General features: G+C 56.4%; 2 protein-coding genes across 8 annotated transcripts in view; one reads left to right on the top strand and one right to left on the bottom strand.

Annotated features, from left to right (window-relative positions):
* The window catches only part of INCA1 (inhibitor of CDK, cyclin A1 interacting protein 1), an 8340-nt gene extending 4553 nt beyond the window's left edge, over window positions 1-3787 (bottom strand). The window contains exons 1-2 of one of the 6 annotated variants that reach the window (XM_059906544.1): window positions 3736-3787; window positions 302-389 (exon numbers count right to left, since the gene is read on the bottom strand). In XM_059906544.1, coding sequence (XP_059762527.1) covers window positions 302-384 — 83 coding nt within the window. In that variant the 5' untranslated portion in view covers window positions 385-389; window positions 3736-3787. Of the gene's footprint in view, window positions 1-301; window positions 390-1786; window positions 1860-2004; window positions 2247-2812; window positions 2977-3735 lie in introns of those variants that run through there. The other 5 variants (XM_059906541.1, XM_059906542.1, XM_059906546.1 and 2 more) reach the window with 5 other exon arrangements.
* KIF1C (kinesin family member 1C) lies at window positions 2264-24919 on the top strand. Of its 2 annotated transcripts, XM_059906539.1 has the most exons (23): window positions 2264-2464; window positions 4163-4283; window positions 4546-4678; window positions 5238-5314; window positions 5655-5834; window positions 6463-6528; window positions 7261-7439; window positions 7542-7653; window positions 8111-8188; window positions 8339-8404; window positions 8496-8571; window positions 9072-9150; window positions 9354-9499; window positions 10499-10668; window positions 10779-10858; window positions 10987-11062; window positions 15550-15629; window positions 16479-16573; window positions 19766-19849; window positions 20252-20438; window positions 20585-20657; window positions 21458-22072; window positions 23693-24919. In XM_059906539.1, exons 3-23 carry the CDS (start codon window positions 4573-4575, stop codon window positions 24374-24376), a joined length of 3309 nt encoding a protein of 1102 aa, XP_059762522.1. In that variant the 5' UTR covers window positions 2264-2464; window positions 4163-4283; window positions 4546-4572; the 3' UTR covers window positions 24377-24919. The 2 variants fall into 2 exon arrangements, with proteins under 2 accessions (XP_059762522.1, XP_059762523.1); XM_059906540.1 differs by lacking the exon at window positions 2264-2464 and having other exon boundaries at window positions 4143-4283.

The raw sequence follows: 24919 nt of genomic DNA, 5'->3' as shown, positions 1-24919 counted from the left end.
ATTTTTCTCGTGTACTTATTACTATTTGAAATTATATTTATTTGTATGCACATTCTATCTCCTCCCCCTAGAATGTAAGCTCTATGAGCAGGACCCCTATGTTCTAATTGCTGAATTCCCAATGCCTAATATACAGTGCCTAAAACATTGTAGTGTTCAAAAGCAATTTGCTGAATAAATTAATAAATCACCAATCCCCTGAGACCAGGCACTGAGCTTCTTGTTCCTTATTTCCTACTCCTCTTAGAGAAGAACCCAGGCATGCAATCTTCCCTCCTCCCCACTGGGGGGGAGGACTCACTTGGCAAAAGGGATAAGGTTGTCTCCATCTTCCTGCGCTTGCATGACTGGACTGGGCTGGGCGGCTGGACTGAGTCTCCTCATTGGTGCTGGGGGGATAATGGGAAATGAATCATTCACTCATATAATGGCTGTAGGAATGAACCTGTAGCAGGTCTAGAGATTGGAAAGAAGACGTATGGGGCCAGAAGAAAAGAAAGAGAGCTGAAAAGGTATTTCAAGTACTGAACATTTCTACTAGCTGAACATACAAGTTCAAGATGGCAGACACAGGAAATGTGGATGTAGTAAAAGAGAAAAGAAAATAAATGTTCTGAAGCCAAACATACAGAGTAAGTGAAATTTACAGATGGCAGTGGAGTGAATTAACTGGCAACATGGGATAATGAAACGAAAAAGGGTGACAGGGGGACTAGATAGGGCAGAGGCATTTGGGGATAGTTGGTACAGAACTGGTGGCTGGGGTCAGTTAGAGAATTCAGGGTTGGTAAATAAACCAGGTACGAGGGGTTAATAAAAGGTAAGTGTGGACAGAGTGGTCAGTTGGTGACAAGGAAGGAGGAGGCAGTTGGGAAAGTCTATAGGTGAAGAAGGTGAGCAGAGAGGTCAGTTACACAGAGCCAGAATTCGGGACAGCCAAAGGTGACCTGACAGCCAGTGGGGGGTTGGCAGAAAAGGCAGATAAGAATGTTAGATGAGTTAGGAGAGTGACTGTAGGCAGCATAAATGTCAGAAAATTGGAAACTGTTGCAGGTGAATAAGTATTTATCCAAAGGCAACTAAGGATGGGCTGAGAAAGGAGTTAGGCGAAGTGAAGAATGGAGAGAGGAGTATTTAGAGCTGAGGTGGCAAATGCCGTAGTTAAAATCTGGCTGAAAGGGCAGATGGGATCTAAATTGGATGTCTTGGGCCAGAGCAGGGGAAGCTGGAGTAGAGGGCAGGTGGGAGCTGAGGGGCATTCAGACCTCAGGTAATTGGGTCTAGGTGTGTGACCCAGATCTATGAGGAGAATGGGCCTAAGGAAGCTAGACAGAGGACTGGACAGTTGGCCTGGGGGCAGCCAAGGCTGGGAGGGCAACCTGAGCCTGACAAGGCAGCTGAGGACCTGAGGGGTCCGGCTGGTCTGAGGAGTTGGCCAGAGCCTGGGGGTCTTGGGGGGTGGGTCCCTGCCTGGAGGGAAGGCCAGGCCTTAGCGGGCTCAGGGGACCCTTGGCGGGTGGACTGGGGCGTGGGACACAGCTAAGCCTGAAGGCACAACTGGGAGCCTGAGGAGTCGATGTGGCCCCTAGATGGTGGGCCCGCGCCTGAAGGACTGCCTGAGGCCCGCGGGGGGCCAGGCTGGGTAGGCAGGGGTGGCCTGGGCCTGAGAAGGCACCGAAGCCTGAGGGGACGACCCGGGCCTGCGGGGCCTGTCGAACGTGAGGGCCAGGCAGGGACCCAGCGCCTGGGTAGCCGTGCCGCCGCCGACTGCCCTTGGCCACGGCACCTGAGGCAGCTGCGCGGCGAGTTCTAGAACTATACGCCGGGCGCAGAGGAGGAGCGAGGCGGCGTCGGGAGCCGAGGGCGGAGCCGGCCGGCGCCGCGCGCCTGGGGGCGGGGCCTGCGCCGAGCCACCTCCTGGGCGGGGCCCTGCGGGCGGGTCCGCCCCCTAAGCGCGCCTCCGACGGCGGTGACGTGCGCGGGTCCGGGTCTTAGGTCTCCTACCGGGGTCGGCCGCCACTTTTCCCGGCTATTTGGGCGCTGGCCACCCTCCCGAGTGCCTGCGTCCTGCTCGCCCTCCCGTGTCCGCAGCTCGGTTCTCCCGTCTCCGCCCGGTGGGCCCCGCAGTCCTGGGGACATTGCCCCTTTAACAGCTGTCCGGGTCGCTGCCTAGCCCTTCTCGGGACGGCGCGCGCCCGCCCGCCCATCCGCGCGCGCGCGCCCGCCGATCCCCCGCCCCTCGCTCCCGCCCCAGCTCGTGCTGCCCGGGCGGGCGCCGGCCGCTGGCGCCGCTACTGCTGCCGCCCCCGGGGCGCGAGTCCGCCGCCCGCCGCCCGGGGACCCGGCGAGGGGCGGGGGCAGCCCCGAACCGGCCCCGGATCACCCCCGCTCCCGTCTCACGCTTCCCGGAAAGTTTGTCCCTTTGCACTCTGCCCCGCCGCTCCGGGAGCCCCGCCGCGACGAGGTGAGAGCTGTGGGAGAGGGGGGGTGAGGGAGGGGACGCCCGCGGAGGAATGTGCCGGGCTGGGGGGCGGGGAGCCGGGGTCCCGGTTTTCACCACCCGGCGGGGGCCGGCTGGCCGCGGGAGCCGGGATCATGTGCTATTTGTCCCGCGGAGGCGCAGAGAGGTGCCAGGCCCGGGGCGGCCGTCGGTTGGCTGGACCGGAGGACACTGTCCGCATGGCCGCCCAGAAAGGCCGGGACGGGGTCCTATGTGAAAACTGCTGGGTGAGCAAGGTGCAGGTGGCCCTAGGCCCCCTTTCGGGTCGCTCGGCCTCGCCCCAGCCGCGGCTTCTCCCTGTACCCCACTGACCTATTACGCTGCACCAGCCGACCCCTGTACCTCTCTCTTGGTCCATTACCCCGCCATCCACCAGCAGTGCCACCTCATTCCCTGCCCCGTTAGCCACAACGGCGTTACAATTGCGTGTCTCCATCAGTGTCCTTTCCCTCCCCTGGTCAGGGTCTGGGGGTCAGGGCTGTTCTTCCTGAGACAGCCTCTGTGGTTTCAGCTACTCCCTTCCTGTCCTGGGACAGACCAGCCCTCTCACCCCTCCCATGCCCTGGCCAGAAAGGCTGGTGAGGTGAGGCCCAGCAGGACAGGGGTTTGAGGCCCTTTGGGGCCACAGAAGGGGGCTCAACATCTCTGGTCGCTCTTCACAACCCTCCCACCCTGTTGTCCGTGGGTGTGGGCTGCTCAGCCTCTCCTCCCAGGGTGTGGGCACCGGATCACCCACATTCCTGGGCTCCAGCCTGGCACTTTCCCCAGGGCAGTGGATGCCATAGCACTAGCCCCAGGCTGGAGCTGGGACCTACCTGCTTCCTTTCCCTTCTCTCCCTCTTCAGGGGGACCCTACTGCTATCCTCCCTTCCCATAAACACAGGTATTCTGGATCCTCCAACAGAGGACCCTGGTGGTTGGTAGGATGGTTACAGGATGACCCCACCCTCTCCTGCCCATTGTCCTGGATCCTAAGGAGGAAGTGCTGGGGGCTGGTCAAGGGGTTCGGGGCTTATAGGCAGGCCCTGTGGATCCCAGTTCTGGGCTGTACCTCCAGCCATTGGACTTTGCCCATCAGCAGTCCCTCCTGTGTGGAGGTTATGGACCCTAGGTGGGAGCTGGTTTCTACTTGTCCCTGGCTGACCCTGTGGGGGAATTTTAGGGCAGGTCTTATGTTTGGGATTTTCTCGCATCTTGTTTCTCTTCTGGGCTTCCAATTTGTGCTTTTCCCCTACCTGTTCAACATTTCTGTGTTTGCTGTCCTCTTGTGTGTCCCCTTCTTTTTCTTCCATTATTTTCTAAGTAGCATGACCTCAGTCTTCTTGTCTCTCTGATTTTTTTGGTGTTTGGGACTTTCTGCCTCTCCTCTCCCCGCTTCCCACCACCCTCAGTGTCTCTGCCCATGTGTCCCTCTCTCTGAATTGCTCTCTGTCCAGCCTCTTTCTCTCTTCTCTCTCTGAACGTTCAGTGCACTTGTGAGTGACGAGGAATAAAAATATCACCGTCCCTGCCCTTGGATTCACATTGCATTCGACCATTCCAGAGGAACAGCCATCCGCACCTTTCCTAACATTACCCCCACCCCTTGTCCTCCAGCCCTGGAACCCCAGACACAGCTCTGGAGCCACGGGTGCCTCCTAACCACTCTTCCCCCGCAACCAGGGTTTCCCCTACAGCCCCAGCTGGCGTGGCCAGGCCCCCAGTGTAGGATGGGGCTCCTCCTACGAGGGCCGGTGGCAGCCAGAACTGATACAGCCCCCCTGGTCTGGGGCCAGGACACCAGGTAACTCTGGGGTGACATCCCAGGTCCCTGCCTGCTGGGAAAAGGCTGGGGAGAGAGGCAGGAACACCTCCGGGAGTCCCTGAGGAGAGTGACATTGGGGAGGAAGGCCAAGGAAACAGAAACTGGGTCCTTGAGGGGCTGGGTAGCCGGGGAAGGGGGAGTGGAGAGACTGGTTCCTGGGAGAAGTTGGGAGGCAATGTCTGGGTCCCCCAGACATTGCCTCCCAATAGCTCTGACCTCCTCTTCTGTCTCTGTCTTCCAGCTAAGGAGGGTGGTAGTATCTGGAGCCATGGCTGGCGCCTCGGTGAAAGTGGCAGTGAGGGTTCGGCCCTTCAACGCCCGTGAGACCAGCCAGGATGCCAAGTGTGTGGTCAGCATGCAGGGCAGCACCACCTGTGAGTGAGCCCCACGGGCCCGTCTGGGCACGGGCAGGGCAGCACCACCTGTGAGTGAGCCCCACGGGCCCGTCTGGGCACGGGCAGGGCAGCACCACCTGTGAGTGAGCCCCACGGGCCCGTCTGGGCACGGGCAGGGCAGCACCACCTGTGAGTGAGCCCCACGGGCCCGTCTGGGCACGGGCAGGGCAGCCCGGGCCCACTGTACGGGCCAGTCCTGCCGGGCCGAACCAGGAGGAGGGCTGCACTGGGCACGGAGCAGGTGCTAATTGTAAGGAAGGAGGCTGGGACAGGCTGGCCTTTCCGTGCTCCCAGTCCCTGGGAGGGGGAATGTTGGCCTGGAGCCCTCCATTGCCCAATCCAGGGAGGCAGCCGGGAGGGGGGCGGGTCCTGGGAAGCCAAAATTAGCTTGGGTGGCTGGAGGGGGTGGGGAGTATTAAAGGGGAGAGATGAACTAGGATAGGGGTGGGGAGTGGGATGCCTGGCTTCTGAGGGCTTGTGGGGAGTGGGCAGCGGTTGGGAGTACCTGACCTTGGCCTTCATCCCTTTGCTTTCTCAGCCATCATCAATCCCAAACAGAGCAAGGATGCCCCCAAAAGCTTCACTTTCGATTACTCCTACTGGTCACACACTTCGGTGAGGTTGTTAGGTTGGGGGAAGAGCTAAGCAAAGAGGGACGGGGGATTCAGGTCCTGGGGAGGGGGCATTGCTGGGAAATAGGACCTCCAGGGAATTGGTTGGGAGGACCAGGACCCTTGGGTTGGGGTGGGTAGGACCCTGAACTTGTGACTAGGACAAGGATGGGGGAGGTAGAATCCCTGGGATAATTTAGGGCTGGCAGGAGACTAGATAGGATCCTCAGGGATGATTAGGACCGTGAGGGGGGTGGGGGCCACACAAGATCTTTGGGCACCTAGATACCAAGGACAAAGTCATCTAGGGTTCCTGCTGTCTTTCTTGCCCCCCTTCCACCTAGGCCGAGGACCCCCAGTTTGCATCGCAGCAACAGGTGTATCGGGATATTGGAGAAGAGATGCTGCTCCATGCCTTTGAAGGCTACAACGTGTGCATCTTTGCCTACGGGCAGACGGGAGCTGGGAAATCCTACACCATGATGGGGCGGCAGGAGCCAGGGCAGCAGGGCATCGTGCCCCAGGTACGCTCGGGGCCTGGCAGGGAGGCCAGGGCTGAAGCATCTTCAGCTGACCCTAGGGGAGTAGGCTGGGTTCTAAGCGTTGTGGAGCAGAGACCTGGCTCTCTGAGGTTGTTAGTAGTAGGGAAGGTGATGGGGGATGAGGTTGGCTCCAACCTGGACATCAGGGCCAAGAAGGCTCAGTGAGAACAGCCACACCTTTGGCGGCAGAGCGCCCAGGGTTTGAACCTTGTTTCTACCACTTACTGCTGTCTTACCTTGTCTCGTAATTACTTGTGAGTGTAGTTCCCATGTAGGCCTGTGTACCGCAGTCAAGGTGTTTACTGTAGGAAAAGCCAGTTGTGGATAACTGAGAGTTGACCATAATCTCCCTGACTGCAGCATAGTGACCTTGCATACAGGCTCCGGGTTTGCATTTTGGCTCACTGAATACTAGCCTGTGACCCTGGGCAAGTGTGAACCTCTCAGAGGTTGCTTTCCCATCTGTAAAATGGGAACGATCCCGTCCCTCCCTTGGGGCTGTGGTAAGGGTTAAACAGGGTCACTTGAGACCTGGCTGGGCCTGGGTGCTGGGCGCCACAGGTGTGCCATGAACAGCAGCATCTTTGTGCTTCTCTGTGTCCCCCTCCAGCTCTGTGAGGACCTCTTCTCTCGTGTTAGTAAGAACCAGAGCGCTCAGCTATCCTATTCTGTGGAGGTAAGCCCAGGTCTTGGGAGGGGCCTGGGAGGGGAGCCACAGTGTCCCCTGGGTAGGGAGGAGGTGAGCAGAGCGATTAAGACAAGTGCAGTCTCTGGAGTCTGGCAGCCTGGGATCTACTCTAGGCTTTACCAGTTAGTAACTGTGGCTTTGGGCAAACGATTTCTCTCTCGGCTCCTGAGTGTGTTTATCTGAAATGATAACGATCAGGGGTCCCCTCCTAGGGTTGTTGGAAGGCTCAGTGAGCTTGCACATGTAAAATGCTTAGCAACACATAGTAAACACTCAGTGTAGGTCACCTGTATTGTATCCAGTGGAGTCCGGGTTAAGTTTCACATTGGGTATGGTTGTTAGCTTTTTTACTTTTTTTAAAAATTTATTTATTTATTATTTATCTTTGGCTGTATTGGGTCTTTGTTGCTGAGCGTGGCTTTCTCTAGTTGCATCGAGCGGGAGCTATTCTTCGTTGTGGTGCACGGGCTTCTCGTTGCGGTGGCTTCTCTTGTTGAGGAGCTCGGGCTCTAGGCACGCGGGCTTCAGTAGTTGTGGCTCGTGGGCTCCAGAGCGCAGGCTCAGTAGTTGTGGCACACGGGCTTAGTTGCTCCGCGGCATGTGGGATCTTCCCGGACCAGGGCTCGAACCTGTGTCCCCTGCATTGGCAGGCGGATTCTTAACCACTGCGCCACCAGGGAAGCCCAGCTTTATTACTTTTTATTTGCTTCTCCCACTCAGGTGAGCTACATGGAGATCTACTGTGAGAGGGTACGAGACCTCTTGAACCCCAAGAGTCGGGGCTCTCTGAGGGTCCGAGAGCACCCCATCCTGGGCCCCTACGTGCAGGACCTGTCTAAATTGGCTGTGACCTCTTACGCAGACATTGCTGACCTCATGGACTGTGGAAATAAAGCGCGGTGAGGCAGGCTGATGGGGCGGAGAGCAAGGGAGCCGGGGTTAGGAAGATGAGGGGCTGGACCCACTGACCATTCCTTCCCCCCCGCCCCCCCCACCCCCAGGACTGTGGCCGCCACCAACATGAATGAGACCAGCAGCCGTTCCCACGCCGTCTTCACCATTGTCTTCACACAGCGCTGCCACGATCAGCTCACTGGACTGGACTCAGAGAAGGTAGGAGCCCCCACCCCCCAACACCCGCTGCAACCCCATCCCACCTGGTAACAGAGACAGAGATGTGATCAGCGGGCCTTGCGTCCTCCCTCCCTGTCCAGGCTTGGTTGAGTGCCTCCTCTGAGCTTCCACAGCCCCCCGTGCTTCCCCTATCAGATCAGTGGGATAGTCTCCTTTTGCATGTTTGTTCTTCTAGCTAGGCTCCTTGGGGCAGGTCTTGGAGCCCACTGTGTGCCGGGACAAGGCACACAGTGGGCATGTGAATATCTGTGATTGAATAAATGAAGAAACGGACAAGTAACCAAACCCTCACTGTCATCTTATGTATCCCGCTTCCGTCCCCCACTCCTGGCTTTCTCCATCCCTTGCCAACTGCCTAGTCCCCTTGCTGGGTGTTCCCTTGATATGCCTGCCCCGCACTGACCCAGTCACCTCCTGTCTCTTTCCTCTGACCCAGGTCAGTAAGATCAGTTTGGTGGACCTTGCTGGCAGTGAGCGGGCTGACTCCTCAGGGGCCCGGGGCATGCGCCTGAAGGTGAGGCACTTGGGAGGGTCGGACAGGGCAGTGGTGGGGGCTGTGTGCAGTGGTCTCAAATCATAACCTGGTGCTCTGGCTGTGGGGGGAGCGGGGGAAGGGGATCAGAGTGGGAGAAGAAGGCCTCATTCCCCCCGTTCCTCTTGCCAGGAAGGCGCCAACATCAATAAGTCCCTGACTACTCTAGGGAAGGTGATCTCGGCCCTTGCGGATATGGTAAGACCTGGGCGTGGGAAGAGAAGGGGCTCTGGGAAAGCGGACAAAGCGGGTGGCCCACCGTAACCCCCTTCCCCCTTCCGTCCCTCAGCAATCAAAGAAGCGGAAGTCGGATTTTATCCCTTACAGGGACTCTGTGCTCACCTGGCTGCTCAAGGAGAATCTGGGTGAGGGGCTTCTCCTCTCTGTCTCTCTCTGCCGACCCTGCCACCCGTCCTGCCAGCCTCCTTTTGATACCAGTCGCGTTGACACCCCTGGAACCTCAAATCCTCCAGTGGTCCTTTGACTCTTCCCCTGATCCCCAGGGGCATCCTTTGAAGGTGTCCTGATGCTGAGATCAAGGCCACACCCTCCCTGCCAAGCCGAGGGCCTCGCTGACTTGGCTACCCATGACTGCTGTCTGACCTCACACCCACCTTTGACTTCACCCTCCTCCCACTGATCTCTGACTGTCCCACAGATGTCTGATGTCTCCCTGACCTCACCCCCACTTCCTCTGACCACCAGATTTCACGATTAGCTCCACAACTCTTAGCTTTACCCTACCTTGGACAGTGACCTTATTGGACCCCTGCCTGAGCAATGAGGCCCCCCTGACCCTGTGACCCAGTCTGACTTTTCTTAGGACCCTGCCCAGCTCAAGCTTTCCCCTCCTTTCCATTCATAGGTGGGAATTCACGCACAGCAATGATTGCGGCCCTGAGCCCCGCGGATATCAATTACGAGGAGACTCTTAGCACCCTCAGGTGGGGCTCTAGTAGGGGTGGGGCGGGACATGAAAAGTGCCAGGAGCTCAGCGGCTGGTAGCTCAGGACCCTCCCCATGAGTTAGGGTTGACCCTCAGCTCTACTGCACTATGATGAAACCTGGGAGGGAGAGGGAATCGGGCAGCAGACCAAGGTCACCCGTGTCTGGGCCTCACCGGTCCCGCTCCTCCCTCCTCATCCAGGTACGCCGACCGCACCAAGCAGATTCGCTGCAATGCCATCATCAACGAGGACCCTAATGCCCGGCTGATCCGGGAGCTGCAGGAGGAGGTGGCCCGGCTGCGGGAACTGCTGATGGCCCAGGGGCTCTCCGCCTCTGCCCTGGGAGGTGGGACTCCGGGAGGGGCAGCTCAGGGAGGCTCCTTGGCCCAGCTCATCCCTCCTCATTTGCCTTTGCCCAGGCCTGGGACCAGGGAGGGACCACTGCCCAGGAAGCCCAGCAGGTGCCCCTTGACTTAGGTGCAGATGTGGAGAGGGGACAGGTCACGCCTTTAGGTGTTACAGAGCTGGGAGGGACTGATCCTCCTGGGGAGAGGCAGGCAGGATTCAGAGGGACCTTAACAGGCTCCTGGAACTACTGAAACGACAGGAGCAGGAGTAAATGGCAAGTCATGCGTTTATGATTTAAACAGTAAGTCATTAAGAATAGGCTGCCGGGCACCTGCCTTGACAGAAGTTCTTGTGAAACATTGGGAATTAAATTGACCGTAAGCTTAATAACAGTCAACAGCAGACTAATTTCTGAAACGTAAGGCTCAGCCTCCTTACTGTGAAATGGCGTCTGTATTAGAGAATCTGTGATCCGTGTTGGCTGTGCCTGGTGTGACTGTGCATTCAATCTTGGGGTCCATCCCACTGAGGAGTTGGGGTGCTAAGGGGCACGGTGGGGAGAATAAGGGTTCTTGGGAAGAGAAGGTAGACACGATGTTCGCCTCTGCACATTTGAAGGGTAGTCTTGAAAAAGAAAAAGCAGTGTAGTCTTTCTCATCCCAGAGGGCAGAACTAGAAACAGAGCTACATGTAACATGGGGCAGATTTCAGTTCAACACAGCTAAAAACTTTCTGATGGTACGAGTCATCCTACGATGGAAGGAACTGGCTACCTTGTTCAGTAATGAGCTTTCCATCCCTGGAGGGGAACAAGCAGAGACTCGGTGTCCATTTGTCAAGGCTGCAGTAGGAGGGTTCTCTACTTTGTGGAGGTGGACCATGGGTCTTTGTGGAGGTGGACCAGTCCTTCCAGGCTGGTCCGCTGTGAGACCTTCCCTGTTTCCGATCAGTTCCATCTTTCCTTGGCCTCCTTCTTTTACCTTCTTCTCCCTCCTAGGCCTGAAGGTGGATGAGGGGAGTCCCGGAGGTGCTCTGCCAGCTGTATCATCTCCCTCTGCCCCAGCTTCGCCCTCGTCCCCCGCAGCACACAACGGGGAGCTGGAGCCATCGTTCTCCCCCAATGCTGAGCCCCAGATTGGGCCTGAGGAGGCCATGGAGAGACTGCAGGTGGGAAGCTGGAGCTGGCAAGGGGTGGGGCTCTGGGGGCTGCTGGGAAGCACCCCCTGGGAGGTGCTTGTCCCAGACTGTCCTGATCCCTGCCTGTCTTGTGCCCCCAGGAGACAGAGAAGATTATAGCTGAGCTGAATGAGACCTGGGAGGAGAAGCTACGTAAGACGGAGGCCTTGAGGATGGAGAGGTGTGAGGATGGGGCCGACAGCTGGAGCCCTGGAGGGAGCGGGGTGGGGAGGGAAGGTCAGGCCCTGCAGGGAATGGGTTCATGGGTACCGATGACAAGACCAATATTTGCCTCTCCTTTGCCTACAGAGAAGCGTTGCTGGCTGAGATGGGGGTGGCTGTCCGGGAAGATGGGGGAACCGTGGGCGTCTTCTCTCCGAAGAAGGTGAGTGAGGAGGCCTCGGAGACTCTGGATGCTGAAAGGAGAGGGTTGGGGTGGCAGGGTCATGAGTTCTAACTCTGATCTCAGGTCTCTGAATTGTCCCTCCATCATCTCTGTCCCCACTCCTGCTCCCTCCTCTCTGTGTTGTCCGGCCATCTCTGTCTTCTCCCTCCATCTAGGGACCACAGGATGCCAGGGTCCCTGCCCTTAGGGGGATTTCAAGAGCTGCTTAGAATCTAGGTATTTATAAACAGAAGCCCACACACGTGTGTGTATGAGTTCATGCGTAGAACGTATCTCTGGATTCATAAGAAACTGGTTATGGCGGTTACCCCATGGGGAAGGGAGAGGACCTGGGAGATTGCAGGTTGGTTGGGATAGCAACTTGTCCACCGTGTGCTCTTTCGTATCATTTGGATTTTGTAACCTGTGTATGTGTTAGCTATTCAAAAACAAACAAACAAAAACAAAAAACCTGAAAAGTACGTTTTGAAAGGATAACTTGGGAAGACAAGACTGTAAAAGGAATAGGGGAAGAGTAAGCACCAACCTGCAGGATGTTGATTGTAAACGCAGCGAGAGGTTTTTTTTTTTTTAAACTGTTGAGCTGTTCAGAATTCTTTTTTTTTTTAAATTGGTGAGTGACTATCTGTTTATTTATTTTATTTATTATTTTTGGCTGTGTTGGGTCTTCGTTTCTGTGCGAGGGCTTTCTCCAGTGCGGCAAGTGGGAGCCACGCTTCATCGTGGTGCGCGGGCCTCTCATTATCGCGGCCTCTCTTGTTGCGGAGCACAGGCTTCAGACGCTCAGGCTCAGTAGTTGTGGCTCACGGGCCTAGTTGCTCTGCGGCATGTGGGATCTTCCCAGACCAGGGCTCGAACCCGTGTCCCCTGCATTGGCAGGCAGATTCTCAACCACTGTGCCACCAGGGAAGCCCCAGCGAGAGGTTTAAAGATGGAAGCGTCAGTGCAGCCTGGAGATGTATGGAAACTGGTTTCCTGGAGAAGGTGGTCTGGAAAGTGGAGCCTGAAAGATGGACGGGGGTGTGGTAGAGAGGAGCAGAGAGAACATCGGGCCGAGCAAATGTCGGGTATTGTCGGCCGAGTGGGGCGCACCAGCACCTGTCACGTGCCCGCTGTGTAGTAAGTGCTCAGTAAGGCTTTGTGGAGAGGAAGGAAGGGAAGAAGCAGGGCAGGAATGATCAGGCTCAGTTGGAGGCAGGAATGGTATTCAAAACCTTTAGCAACCAGCACAGCACGGGGACCAACCAGTCAGAGTGGACGCTGGCTTCCGACGGCCAGCACAACTGTAGCGGTGCACACTGGTGAAGCGGTGATGCAGAGGCCAGTTTGGGCAAAGCAGGAACTTCCAGTCCCAGCCCTGGAATGGAGCCAGCCACGCCTGTCCGAGCCGTGGTACGAAGCATCATAGGATCAGGCTCTAAGTGAGATACACCTCTTCCAGGCAGTGGGTTACTGGAAGGAGACCCCCCTCCGATTTTCATACGGACAAGGCATCTGGGTGACTGAGCAAGCAGGGACCATTGAACAGGGATCCAGACAGAGGAGAGGGGTTTGCCTGGCCTGAGGCACAGCCAGGGGCGAGAGAGCTGTCGGTGGGTGATTGAGCGTGGCAGGCAGGGCTGAGGGGTCAGGTCCGGGGCTGGGCACCCAGGGCTTTGGGATCCCCCAGAGGCGCACATCTGGGAGGAGGGACCGCAGGGGGCTCTCAGCGTGGCTTGCCAGCCACCTGGGAGTGCCAGGTACCTGTGGAGCTTCTGCCACAGCTGCAGGGCTAGGGAAAGGTAGAAAGGGATGGACAGACTGATGGATGGGTTTTTCTTTCCTGGAGAGGTTCACACTGTGCAGGGTGCCACCTGCTAGAGCTTGGGACCAACAGGAGGGGCTTTTGTTTTGTTTTGTTCTTAGTTGTTCTTGTAAAGGTGGCACGCCCCACAGGGAACGTTTACTTCTTACAGTGAGGTGAAAAGGAAATCTCTTTCTTTCCCACCCTCGGGTTCCCCTCCCAGAGGCGAGTCCTGTTGCTGGCTCCTGATGTGTTCTTCTAGAGGTAGTCTCTGCACGTACAGGCGTGTGTTAAAATCATCCACGTACGCACGCACACATCGTCCCTCTTTGCCATGGTGCTGGTTCCATACTTGACATGTTACTTTTTCACATAACAGTGTATCGCAGTTCTGTCCGTGTTTTTTTTTTTTCCCCACAGTGTCAGAATATTCTATTGTATAGACGTAGGATAATTTTTTTTAACCAGCTTCTTACTGATGGACATTTAGGTCGTTTCCCATTCTTTGATACTATAAACAATGTTACAGAAGATAGTTTTACTAATAGTCTGCTGTCTGTAGAACAAATTCCTAGAAGTGGAGATTTGGGGTCCACCAGTAGCCAGGTGAAACTTTGATCTCTTTTGCCAGCGTGCCTCCAGAGATTGTAACCATGCCCACTTATACTCCCAGGAGCAGCATACAAGAGAGCCCGTGTTCCCTCATCCTCTTCAACTTTTTCATCTTTGCCCATCTGATTGGTAAAAAAAAAAAGTGTCTTAGGGGAGGTAACTTCTGCATTTTCTCCAGGTGGCAAGAATGAACCCACTCTCATAAGTTTAAAAGTCATGTGGATTTCAGAGAGAAAGCTGTTAGACTCACAGGAGAAACGGGTTTGGTGGGGGTGACTCCAACCTAGGAAAGGTCGAGTGGAGAATTGGGTCCTTGGGGCAAAAGCTCCAGTTTGTCCCAGAGAGAGCCAAGGGCCTTAGGGAAAGCCCCTTCTTTTCTGAGACCTCGCCACCAGGCCTAAGGACTTCCTAAGTCAGTAATTTTCAAACCTGGCCCGGAGCTTCCTTCACAGGGAATGGGGAGGGGGGAGCAGGACTGGACTATGGGTCCCCTGCCCCCACCTCGGCCTGAGCGGCTCTCTGCTTATCTGCTTGACGTGTTAGGCTTCTAAGGCTTCTAGGTAAGGTTTCCTGTGAACAAAGGGTTCCAGGGCTGAATAAAGATTGAAAAGCACTGCCCTAAATCATGTCCCCTCTCCCGAGGGATAGATCGCTTTCTGCTTCCAGGACCCATCCGCGTTTGCCATTCCCAACCAGGCCTGACACTGCAGTGTCGGGAGGGGCGTGGTCATCCCTCAGGAGAAGAGGAAGTGTTGCAGAGTCTCGTTGGAGGGGCCGACACAGAGATACACAACGCATCCACCGTAGACACAGCCTTGGGCTTCCTGTTCAGGGGGCTCCCAGAGAACTATGGGGCCTTGACTGCTGGCTGTCTTCCCCTACACCCTGTGCTCCCCTGCCTCCGTGCCTTTGTTCAGACTCCTCTTTCACCTGGAACCCTCTTCCCTCTTCATGTCCACGTCCTCCTCATCATCAGAGACCAGCTCCCACACTGCCTTTTCCATGAAGCTCCCCCGACCCCCATGAGCTCCCATTGGTCTTCATTTTATTCATTTTTGTGTATGAGCCCCTCCCAGGATACAGTGGGATGAATGAATGAATGAATGAATGAGCTAAGTGAGGGCGTGAAAAGTTCAGGAAGTCTGTTATGAGGCATGTGTCTCTCACCTGCAATGGTGTTTCCACACCAAGTCTTATCTCCCCAAGTTGACTCTGATTTCCTGACCAACGGGGCAGCAGCCTCTGGGTGTGACTCATCTCTGTGTCCTGCCGGGCACCTCAGTGGGGTCTTGCACATAGAAAGGCCACGGTATATCCTTGCAGAACAGAGGCAGGGGATCTTGTGTTCGGGTGGAAGGCTTGGGAAAGCTTTGTGGAAGAAGTGGCATTTGAGACGCACCGTGAGGGACGGGAAGTGAATGATTTTGACAGGTGGGGATGGGGGTGGGGCCAGGAGGGAGGCTGTTCCAGGCGAGAGGATGGGCAGGGATGAGCCCGGCTTTTTGGAGTGAGTGCTCAGAGTACACTGGGTGCGAGCACAGAAGGGGAGAGGGGGCCCCCGGAAAGGGGCTTGGATAAGTGGGCTGGGGCCCTGCCGTGGAGGAGGCCCAGGAGTACCGGCATAAAAAGCAGACTCAGGTCAGGCAAGCATGCGGTGCGTGGGCAGGAGAGGTCTGAGCAGTCCCCTCTCGTACCCTCCCGAAGTGGCAAGATACATTTTGAGGGAAGAAGTGATGAGCCCTGGGGCCAGAGGGAGTGCGGGGAAAGCAGAGAGAGGGCAGGTAGCTTCTAAGGTTTCAGGTCCGGGAGACTCGTGTGTCCAGCTGCCTCTGGAGAAATGGGGCCTGGGGAGGGGCGAGAAGGGTGAGGGCATCTTGTGTGCGAGGAGAGGGTGGGTCAGGCTGCCCCGAAGGCACTGGGGTAAGTGGGAGCAGGAGCTGGGAGAGCTCGCCCTCCGAGGGAGGGGGAGGGGCGCAGCGGGGAGCCTGCAGGGATGTCTGCGAAGCGCCTTCCCTCCCTCTTGGCTGCACCCCTGGCGGCTCTCCCCTGACTGCCGCCCCCTCCCCACCAGACTCCACACCTGGTGAACCTGAACGAAGACCCCCTGATGTCTGAATGTCTGCTCTACCACATCAAAGATGGTGTCACCAGGTAGCATTTGCTCGGGGCCCCTGGGGCAGCCTCTCCTTTTAGGGTGTGGTTGCACAGGGAGGGCCACGCTGGCGACCCCCTTCTCTAGCGATCTCCTGGGGACGCCCCAGGTCTCAGGACAGCTCCACTGCGGCCCTGTTAGCTCCAGGCTTCCTGAGAACTTGCTGAGCCTGCCTCCACCCACCGCTTTGGTGTGGGTGACACCCCTCCTGGGACCAAACCAACCAGGCGCTGGCAGGGATAGGTCCTGATCTACTGGGGCAGAGAGTGGGTGGGAGCTTGGACTGCTGCGTTCTTGGCCCCCAGCACCACTGCCTGGGCATCGCTTAGTGGGACCTTCCCTTGGGGTGGGAGAGAGAAGGGAAACATAACCCTGGCCCCATGCTGTTGTGGGCAGTGCCCACGTGACAGGTAACTTCACTGGCTAATGCTAATGAACCCCTGGGGCTCAGCGCCTCCAAGGTCACCTCCTGGAGTTAAAGGGGTGAGGGTGCTCCTTCCTCTCCCGGCACAGGCTGTTCAGCTGTCCTCGGTGATCATCACTGGAAGGATGCAGGAACCCAGGCTGAGGGCACCCGCCCCACTCCAGGTCCCCTTCCCCCTTTGCTGTGTAACAGTGAGGATGTGGGCTTTGGGGCCAGGCAGATCTGGGCTCACATCCCAGCTTCACCACTGCCGGGCTGCATGACCTTGGGCAAGTTACTTACCTCTCTGAGCCTCAGTTTCCTCATGTGTGAAATGGGAATAATTATACTCGGCCTACTGAGTTGGTTGAACTTGTGTTCAGAAGGGGCTTGGTGTATGTATGACTGGCACATGCTCAGAACATGTTGGCTGTTGCGTCCCCAGGGTCGGCCAGGTCGATGTGGACATCAAGCTGACCGGGCAGTTCATTCGGGAGCAACACTGTCTGTTCCGGAGCATCCCTCAGCCGGACGGAGAAGGTAATGGCTAAGGGGGCGAGACTGGGGTGACCCGACAAGGAGAGAGACAGGTCCCTCACTGAATACAGAGCCCTGGCTCGGGCGCTGGGAGTGCAACCGCCGCGTGAGAGGATGTGTCCTCACCCTGAGAGGGGCCTTGAACTCCTGGTCAGCAGTGGGGGCCCTGCTATCTGCACCTGCCCTCAGGGCGCAGACTCTTATTATGAGCTGGGAGTGGTGAGGGTCCCCAAGGCAGAAACAGAAGACTGGCTTCAGAGGGTGAGGTTTTGGGAAGAGGAGATCCTGCCCTCTTCCTTAATTTTTTAGCCTCAAATAGCACCCTGGTCATTTTTTTATGAAAACCTGTAGGTTTTTCAGTGGGATATCTGAATTTATCTCTGAAAACCTGATTATCTACGTAGCTATGACTACAAAAATTTCAGGCAGTTAGGCAACCCATGTCTCCCTTTGGTTCCAAAACTTTCAGAGATTTTTAGCTGTTTTTGGCCACAGCAGCAAAAGCTTTTAGGAATCACAAGCCCTCAGGGTGTAGGTAGTAGTCTGTCTGACAGGTAACAAAACAATGCTCGTGGTTAAGTACCACTTAGGTCATATTCTGAGGTCAGTGTTTTGTTCTGGTTCAGTCTTTTTTTTTTTTTTTTAATATTTATTTATTTATTTGGTTGCGTCAGGTCTTAGTTGTGGCAGGTGGGCTCCTTAGTTGCGGCTCACGGGTGCCTTAGTTGCGGCTCACGGGTGCCTTAGTTGCGACTCGCTGGTTTCTTAGTTGTGGCACGTGGGCTCCTTAGTTGCGGCAGGCAGGCTTCTTAGTTGTGGCTCAAGGGCTCCTTTAGTTGTGGCTCGCCAGCTCATTAGTTGTGGCATGCGAACTCTTAGTTGCGGCATGTGGGATCTAGTTCCTGGACCAGGGATCGAACCCGGGTCCCCTGCATTGGGAGCGTGGAGTCTTAACCACTGCGCCACCAGGGAAGTCCAGGTCATTTTTTTTTTTAATGGACTGATTTGGGTTCAGTTGTGCCCAAGTGAAGTCAAGCTGTGGGAAGTGAGTCGGGCAGGGAGGCTGGCCGTGTCACACCTGAGGTCTCCCTCACCTGGAGCCCATGCTATGTGCCTCAGGTCTGATGCTTCTGGGGGACAGGAGACAGGGCACCCGTGGTCAGCGTGTGTTTTAAAATAAGAAAAGATGCTCTCGTGTGGCCTGCAGCTCAGGTTGAAGACCTGCCCAGTGGACTTCAGTTCCAGTTTCTGGTCAGTGGATTAACGCAGTTGTTCTGGTCTCGTTCAAGTCCCTAGTGGCAGCAAATGCTTCCGGCCCTGTGGGCTGCGAGCTATTGAATCTGTTCAGCCCAGTGAGTTATTGCCGAATTCCTGTTCTGCGGTTCCCTCAAGCCATGTGCTGGGGTGATACCAAAACCACACAAGGCCTGTGGAGGCAGCCCACCCTCGGGAGCTCAGGGTGTGTTTGGGGAGGTGACAGGCCCGAATAGGTTACGTCACAGTGAAAGCAGCAGGTGGTTCTGTGCCCCAAATGATGGAGGCTCTATAAAGGGTTAGTCCATTTGGGCCTTTAAGATTTAATACTTGACCAAAGACGCCTAGAAGAGCAGGCAGCACGGATAGAGGTGTGAACACAGAAGAATAGTTATTACTTACCATCTACTTTGTGCCTTTGCATTTTCGCACACAGCTCACAGGTAAGGGAGCTGAGGTTCCCAGGGGTTAGGGAATTTGCCCGAGACTACACAGCTAGAAGATGGCAGAACTGGATTGGGACGCAGCATGGCAGGCTCTAGGGCCTGTGCTGTGAGTCCTGGGCTGCCTCGGTTCAGATCGCTGTGGGTTCGTGTGGGTTCTCACCTGGCCCCATTTCCCTCCATAATAACTATCCCCGCCCAACCCTGACTTTAGATTACTTGCTCAATTACTTGTTTATCATCTCTCTTATCAAGTGGAAATGATCTCTGTAAGAGCAGGCATTTTGGTTTTTATCTCTCCTGTATTTCCAGGACCTAAAATAGTGCCTGGCATATTATAGGGGTGCAATATATTTGTGGAATGGATGGATGAATTTGGGGTGTGGTGGGAAATAAGGGTGGGGATAGACTGGTACCCTTATAGCCACCTCATCCTCTTCTCTGCCACCTTCTTCCATTGCTGGTCACCGACGTGGTGATGCTTTAGCTCTGTCTGACATCTTCTTCTCCATCGTTTCTGCCCCTTCATCCAAGTTTCCCTTTGAGCATCAGCTCAGGAGTTACCACTTTCCCATAATCATTTCCAGTCCTCTGCCCCTAAGCCGAGTTACTCTTTGCTATTTTTGTACTCCTACAGCGTCTGTAGGCTCGTCTCTGCCTTATGTTACCATTCATTCTGGTTTCTCTGTTCCTTGTAAGGTAAATAATATTTCCCACATCACTTTATTTGAGCCTTTCAGCCACTCTGTAAAGAAAGACTTTGTTATCCCATTTTATAGCTCACAGAAATTGGGTGACTTGCTTAATGTCCCTCAGCTAAGGAGTCATAGAGTCTGGGTCTTTGGAACGCGGGGGCCCTTCTGTGACAACGGGGCACTGGTCCTCAAGGACAGGGAAGTGCCTCAGGCATCCTCGTGTCCCAGCAAGCAGGGCTTGGTGATTTGTACCAGGAGCACCTTGAGAGATGTTTGGGTTGGGTTGACTTGATCTTCTCCCGTGAAGATAGTGATCTTGACTGAAGATAGTTGACTGTGGCTTAAGGAGATCCGTTAGGTAGCAGTGTGCAAGATGCATCAGACAGAGTGGGGCTAGGAGCCTGCTGGAGGAATCCAGACCTGGCCAGTAGCAGTGTTGTTTGGGAAGGAAGGAGTGGTCATCTGGAAGGCAGAAATGACAGGGCCTGCCGACCAGCTGGACCTGAGAGACCACGCCCTCTGAGAATTCCGGGCTTGCTAAGCCGCTGCTGGGGAGGATGGCAGAGGGTGAGAAGGGAGCCCCCGCAGAGGCTCCTGGGAACTGTAGCTGGGGCTCTAACCCTCCTTCTGCTCTTCCTTTCCCGTGCTGCCTGCCACCAGAGGGGCCATGGCACCCCGACAGGTACTGGGTGGCGGGACTGGGGGTGTATGTGTGTTTTGGGGGGAATGCAGGGTGGGAGTCTGTGACCATACCCCTCCTCCCCCAGGGTCTGATCGCTCCCTCTCCTCTCTCCCTGCCTCAGTGGTGGTCACCCTGGAGCCTTGTGAAGGAGCCGAGACCTACGTCAACGGGAAGCTTGTGACTGAGCCCGTGGTGCTGAAGTCAGGTAGAGGAGGGGGCAGTGAGGGTCCTGGGCCCTGGCTGTGCAAGGAAGAGCTTCTTGGGTGACTCCTGGGCAGGACCCAGAAACAAATAGGAAACAGCGTGGGCATGTGAAGACGGAACTGGGAAGGGAAGAGAGAGGGAGTCAGGTTTTGGTTTGTCTCGCTGCCTCAGGGCAACAGGAAGAGGATGCCAAGCTCCTGATTTCCTTTGGCTGTCAGCGATAGGGAGGTTCCTGGGGTCAGCTAGGGGAGCCTCGGCTCCAACCGCTCTTGGATTTGGGGTGATGGAAGAGATTGTGTTGGGGCTCCTGGGATTTGTGGGCAAGGCCCTGTGCACCTCGGGCATGGGGAGGGGTGTGCTGCCGTGGGCGAGTGAGTCCACTTCTCCATCCTCCTATCTCCAGGGAATAGGATAGTGATGGGCAAGAACCACGTTTTCCGCTTCAACCACCCGGAGCAGGCGCGGCTAGAGCGGGAGCGAGGGGTCCCCCCGCCCCCAGGACCGCCCTTCGAGCCCGTCGACTGGAACTTTGCCCAGAAGGAACTGCTGGAGCAGCAAGGCATTGACATCAAGCTGGAGATGGAGAAGAGGTGCGTGGGGAGGGTGCTTGCGCCCCAGGGCCCTGCTGACCGTCCCCCCCAGGTGCCCAGCCCCCAGCGCCCTCCTGTTGTGAGGCGCCCTACTGAGGTGGCTCTAGAGCCTCACAGCTCCTCCTCCCCTCCTCACCCAATCCCAGGCTGCAGGATCTGGAGAACCAGTACCGAAAAGAAAAGGAGGAGGCTGATCTTCTGTTGGAGCAGCAGCGGCTGGTGAGGGGCTGGCCAGGGGTGTGGTGGGGCAGGCAGAGGCGGGAGGTGGGCTGGTGGGCACTGGAGCAGCCGGCCTGGCAGAGCTTCAGCCTGACTCTGATTTTGGTCACACTGCCTGGGCCAGAGTGGGGAGTGGGCCCGGGGCTGGGGGGTAGAGGTGGCATCTAGGAGGAGACAGGAGAGAAATGTGACCCAGGGAGGAACCCATGCAGGGAACTAGGGTTCCTCCCAGGTGACTGGGGCTTCCTGGACTCTAGCTGATCCTGTGCCACCTTTATGATTTTTACCAAATCCAAGTACCGCCCGTGTTGTTATTTACTTAAGATTGTTCTTTGGGGACTTCCCTGGTGGTCCGGTGGTTAAGACTCCATGCTCCCAATGCAGGGGGCCTGGGTTCGATCCCTGATCAGGGAACTAGATCCCGCATGCCGCAACTAAGACCCGGCGCAGCCAAATAAATCAATAAATAAATATTTAAATAAAAAAAAGATTGTTCTTTGAATGGACTTACTTTTAAATCTTTAACCGCATCCTGAGCGATATATACACACGAAACCCATACTTGGTACGGCTACAGCTAATACTCACTTTCTCTGTGCCACACGCTCCGAGCATGTTAATCCTCAAAACGTATCTGTGAGGAGGTGCCGTCATTACCTCCGCTGTGCAGACGAGCAGAGGTTAAGCCGTGCACCCAGCACCGAGCCGCTCTGACCATGGTGTTTCCATGTCGCTGGGACACATGGCTCTGGGGTGCCCTTAGCCCTCTCCCCGTCTGTCTTCCCTCTCTGTGGCCCCAGTATGCGGACTCTGACAGCGGGGACGACTCCGACAAGCGCTCCTGCGAAGAGAGCTGGCGGCTCATCTCGTCCTTGCGCGAGCAGCTGCCGCCCACCACGGTCCAGACCATCGTCAAGCGCTGCGGCCTGCCCAGCAGCGGCAAGCGCAGGGCCCCCCGCAGGGTGTACCAGATCCCCCAGCGACGGCGGCTGCAGGGCAAAGACCCCCGCTGGGCCACCATGGCCGACCTGAAGATGCAGGCAGTGAAGGAGATCTGCTACGAGGTGGCCCTGGCCGACTTCCGCCACGGGCGGGCCGAGATCGAGGCCCTGGCTGCCCTCAAGATGCGGGAGCTGTGCCGCACCTACGGCAAGCCTGAGGGGCCCGGGGACGCCTGGAGGGCCGTGGCCCGGGATGTCTGGGACACGGTGGGCGAGGAGGAAGGCAGCGGAGGTGGAGGCGGTGGCAGTGAGGAGGGAGCCCGTGGCGCAGAGGTGGAGGACCTCCGGGCTCACATCGACAAGCTGACGGGGATCCTGCAGGAGGTGAAGCTGCAGAACAGCAGCAAGGACCGCGAGCTGCAGGCCCTGAGGGACCGCATGCTTCGCATGGAGAGGGTCATCCCCCTGACCCAGGTAGGACGGGCCCTGCCCGGCTTTTCACCGCCTGCATCTCTCCCCTGTAGGAACCTGAACCTCCCACCTCAGAGTCCAGCCTCCTTCCTCCTCTTCCTTTAAAAAATCTTATCGAAGTTTAACACAGCATAGTTCGTGAATCACCTGCCTCACAATCACCAGGGCACTAACTGAAAATGCAGATTCCTGGGTTCTGCCCCAGACCTACTGAATCAGCATCTTTGGGGACAAATCTGCATTTATAATAAGTACCCCGGGTGGTTCTGAAATACAATGAAGTTTGAGAACCACTGATATAAAGGGTACAGTCCTTAAGTTACCACTTAATGAGTGTTCCCATAGGTGTCCACTCTTAGAACCACCCCTCTCCTGGGTGACCCTTTCTTTACTCTGGTAGCCACTGTGCTGAGCACTTCTCCTGTGTCACCGTGTAAATCTTCACAATGGCCCTGCGAGTGGGAGTGTTCTCACCTACCCGTTTTCCATGTATTCACCCAACAAGTAAATAGTTGAGTGTTTACTGTGTGCCAGGCATCGTGCTAGCTACTGGGGTTGCTCACAACAGACGGAATTTCTGCCGTGTTCCCGCTTGCCTTCTAAAGGGGGGTGACAGGCAGCCAGTCATAACAGCAGTCATGGTTGTCGAAGGCTTACGGCTCCAAATGCAGCTCTTACCCCTCTCCTCACCCTCCCCTCTCCACACCCTTGGGCTTCCTTGCTGTTCCTTGAACTTGCTGGGTGCACTCCTGCTTCAAGGCCTTTGCACATGCTGTTCCCTCTGCCCAGAGCGCCCTTCCCTCTGAGAGCCATAGAGCTCGTCCCTCAGTCCCTTCGGGTGTTCCCTAAAATGGGAACTTCTCCGTGAATCTCTTCCGGTCCTTTCACTGCATCTACCCCCACCCTGGCCTCCGGTCCTTTTCCTTGCTCTGGTCTTTTCCACGTGAATATATATTTTTATATGTGTATAAAGAAAAAAAAAAAAATATATATATATATATATACACATTTATATAAAATATATATAAAATATATAACATGGTACTTATATATAATATAAATAATATACATTAAATAACTTAAATACATATATTTATATTTAACTTGTTATGGAAGTACAGCATATGTACCATACTATATATTTTTCTTATTTATTTATCAACTGTGTCCGTCCACTAAAATGATGGCAGGTATTTTTCTTCCCTCTTTTTTGACTGCTGTATCCCCAGGGCACGTCATTTATTCAGCAGTATTTGCTGAGTGCCCACTAGGTGAGGCATGGTAGAATTTCTCAGGTAATCTTACAACAGCCCTATGTGATGGGTACTATCACTGTTGATGTCATCTTACATGTGAGGACACTGAGGCACAGAGGCTACAAGCCGGAGATCCAGACCCACAGCTAGGAGGTGGCAGACCTGGACTGAGTCGGCCACCTGACTCTGGGTCCGGGCTCCTAAACCAGTGTTCCTCCAGCTTCCTCGTCCCCATGCCCCTCTCTCTCAGGACCCCTGGACGTCCAGCTGCTCCAGGGCCTTCCAGCTTGTCCTCCCGAATCTGCACGTCCTCAGGACTCCACTCTCCTCACGTGTCCCCTCTTCTCTCACCCCCTCTCCCTCCCAGGATCACGAGGATGAGAACGAAGAAGCCGGTGAGGCCACGTGGGCCCAGCCCCAAGGGTCTGAGGTCGCGGAGCAGGAAGCCCCCAGTGACCGAGCACCTCCCGCACGGCCCTCCTCGCCGCCCCTGTCGAGCTGGGAGCGGGTGTCGAGGCTGATGGAGGAGGACCCCGCCTTCCGTCGGGGGCGCCTTCGCTGGCTCAAGCAGGAGCAGCTGCGGCTGCAGGGACTGCAGGGCTCCGGGGGCCGGGGCGGGGGGCTGCGCAGACCCCCCGCCCGCTTCGTTCCCCCTCACGACTGCAAGCTGCGCTTCCCCTTCAAGAGCAACCCCCAGCACCGCGAGTCCTGGCCGGGGGCGGGGGCCGGGGAGTCCCCAGCGCCTCCGCAGCCCCCCGAGGAACTCACCCCCTCTCCGGCCACCCCTGCCCGCAGGCCCCCAAGTCCCCGCAGGTCCCACCGTCCCCGCAGGAATTCCCTGGACGGAGGGGGCCGATCCCGGGGAGGGGGTTCTGCACAGCCCGAACCCCAGCACTTCCAGCCCAAAAAGCACAACTATTATCCCCAGCAGCCCCAACCATACCCAGCCCAGAGGCCCCCAGGGCCCCGCTATCCCCCATACACTACGCCCCCGCGGATGAGACGGCAGCGCTCAGCCCCTGACCTCAAGGAGAGTGGGGCGGCCGTGTGAGCCCCGCGTCTTGGGCAGAGAGGGCCTGGCGGAGCCCCTCGCTGGGAGGAGATGCTGCTTCCCCAGAAGCCCTGGGGCAGGAGGCCCTAGAGACCAGAGAGAAGGTCCGAGTAGGTGATAGAAGATGTAGGGGTAACTGGGCCGGAGGCTGAGGGAGGAAGAGGGCACGGAGCTGCCAGGAGCGAACCAAAGTGAAGGAGAGCGACGGGAAGCTGTCTCGGGGCTGCCCCTTGCGGGGGAGGGGGTCCCACAAACGCTGCTAGGGTGGGTGGGGGGCTGGGGTGCCGCATAGTCGGTGTTTGACTTTCTTTTCAAGTGGGGGCAAAGGGGAGAGAACCTAGAGGGAGGTAAGGTCTCCCCACCTCCTGGCCCTGTCTGTCTGTCCGTCTGTGGTGGGTTTCTGTTTCCAGGGAGGTGTGGTGGGATCATAAGTCATTCCTCTCCCCTTTCAGGCCTCCTGCTATATTTGGGAGACCTGTCTGGCGTCTGGTTTGCCTGGGGTCCCTGAGGATGTGGGACCTTTCAATAAAGGATGGAAAACAG

The sequence above is a fragment of the Balaenoptera ricei genome, chromosome 20 (assembly GCF_028023285.1).
Source record: "Balaenoptera ricei isolate mBalRic1 chromosome 20, mBalRic1.hap2, whole genome shotgun sequence".
In the NCBI taxonomy this organism is placed as follows: Eukaryota; Metazoa; Chordata; class Mammalia; order Artiodactyla; family Balaenopteridae; genus Balaenoptera; species Balaenoptera ricei.
Note: the sequence above shows the minus strand (reverse complement) of the source record. Positions and strands in the feature narration are given on the sequence as shown.

Excerpts from the sequence above, each read along its gene's own strand:
- KIF1C (XM_059906539.1), top strand. The coding sequence starts at position 4,573 with ATGGCTGGCGCCTCGGTGAAAGTGGCAGTGAGGGTTCGGCCCTTCAAC. Across the intron at positions 7,654-8,110 it reads CTGGACTGGACTCAGAGAAG|GTCAGTAAGATCAGTTTGGT; the intron begins GTAGGAGCCCCC and ends CCTCTGACCCAG. Across the intron at positions 16,574-19,765 it reads CCCTCAGCCGGACGGAGAAG|TGGTGGTCACCCTGGAGCCT; the intron begins GTAATGGCTAAG and ends TCCCTGCCTCAG.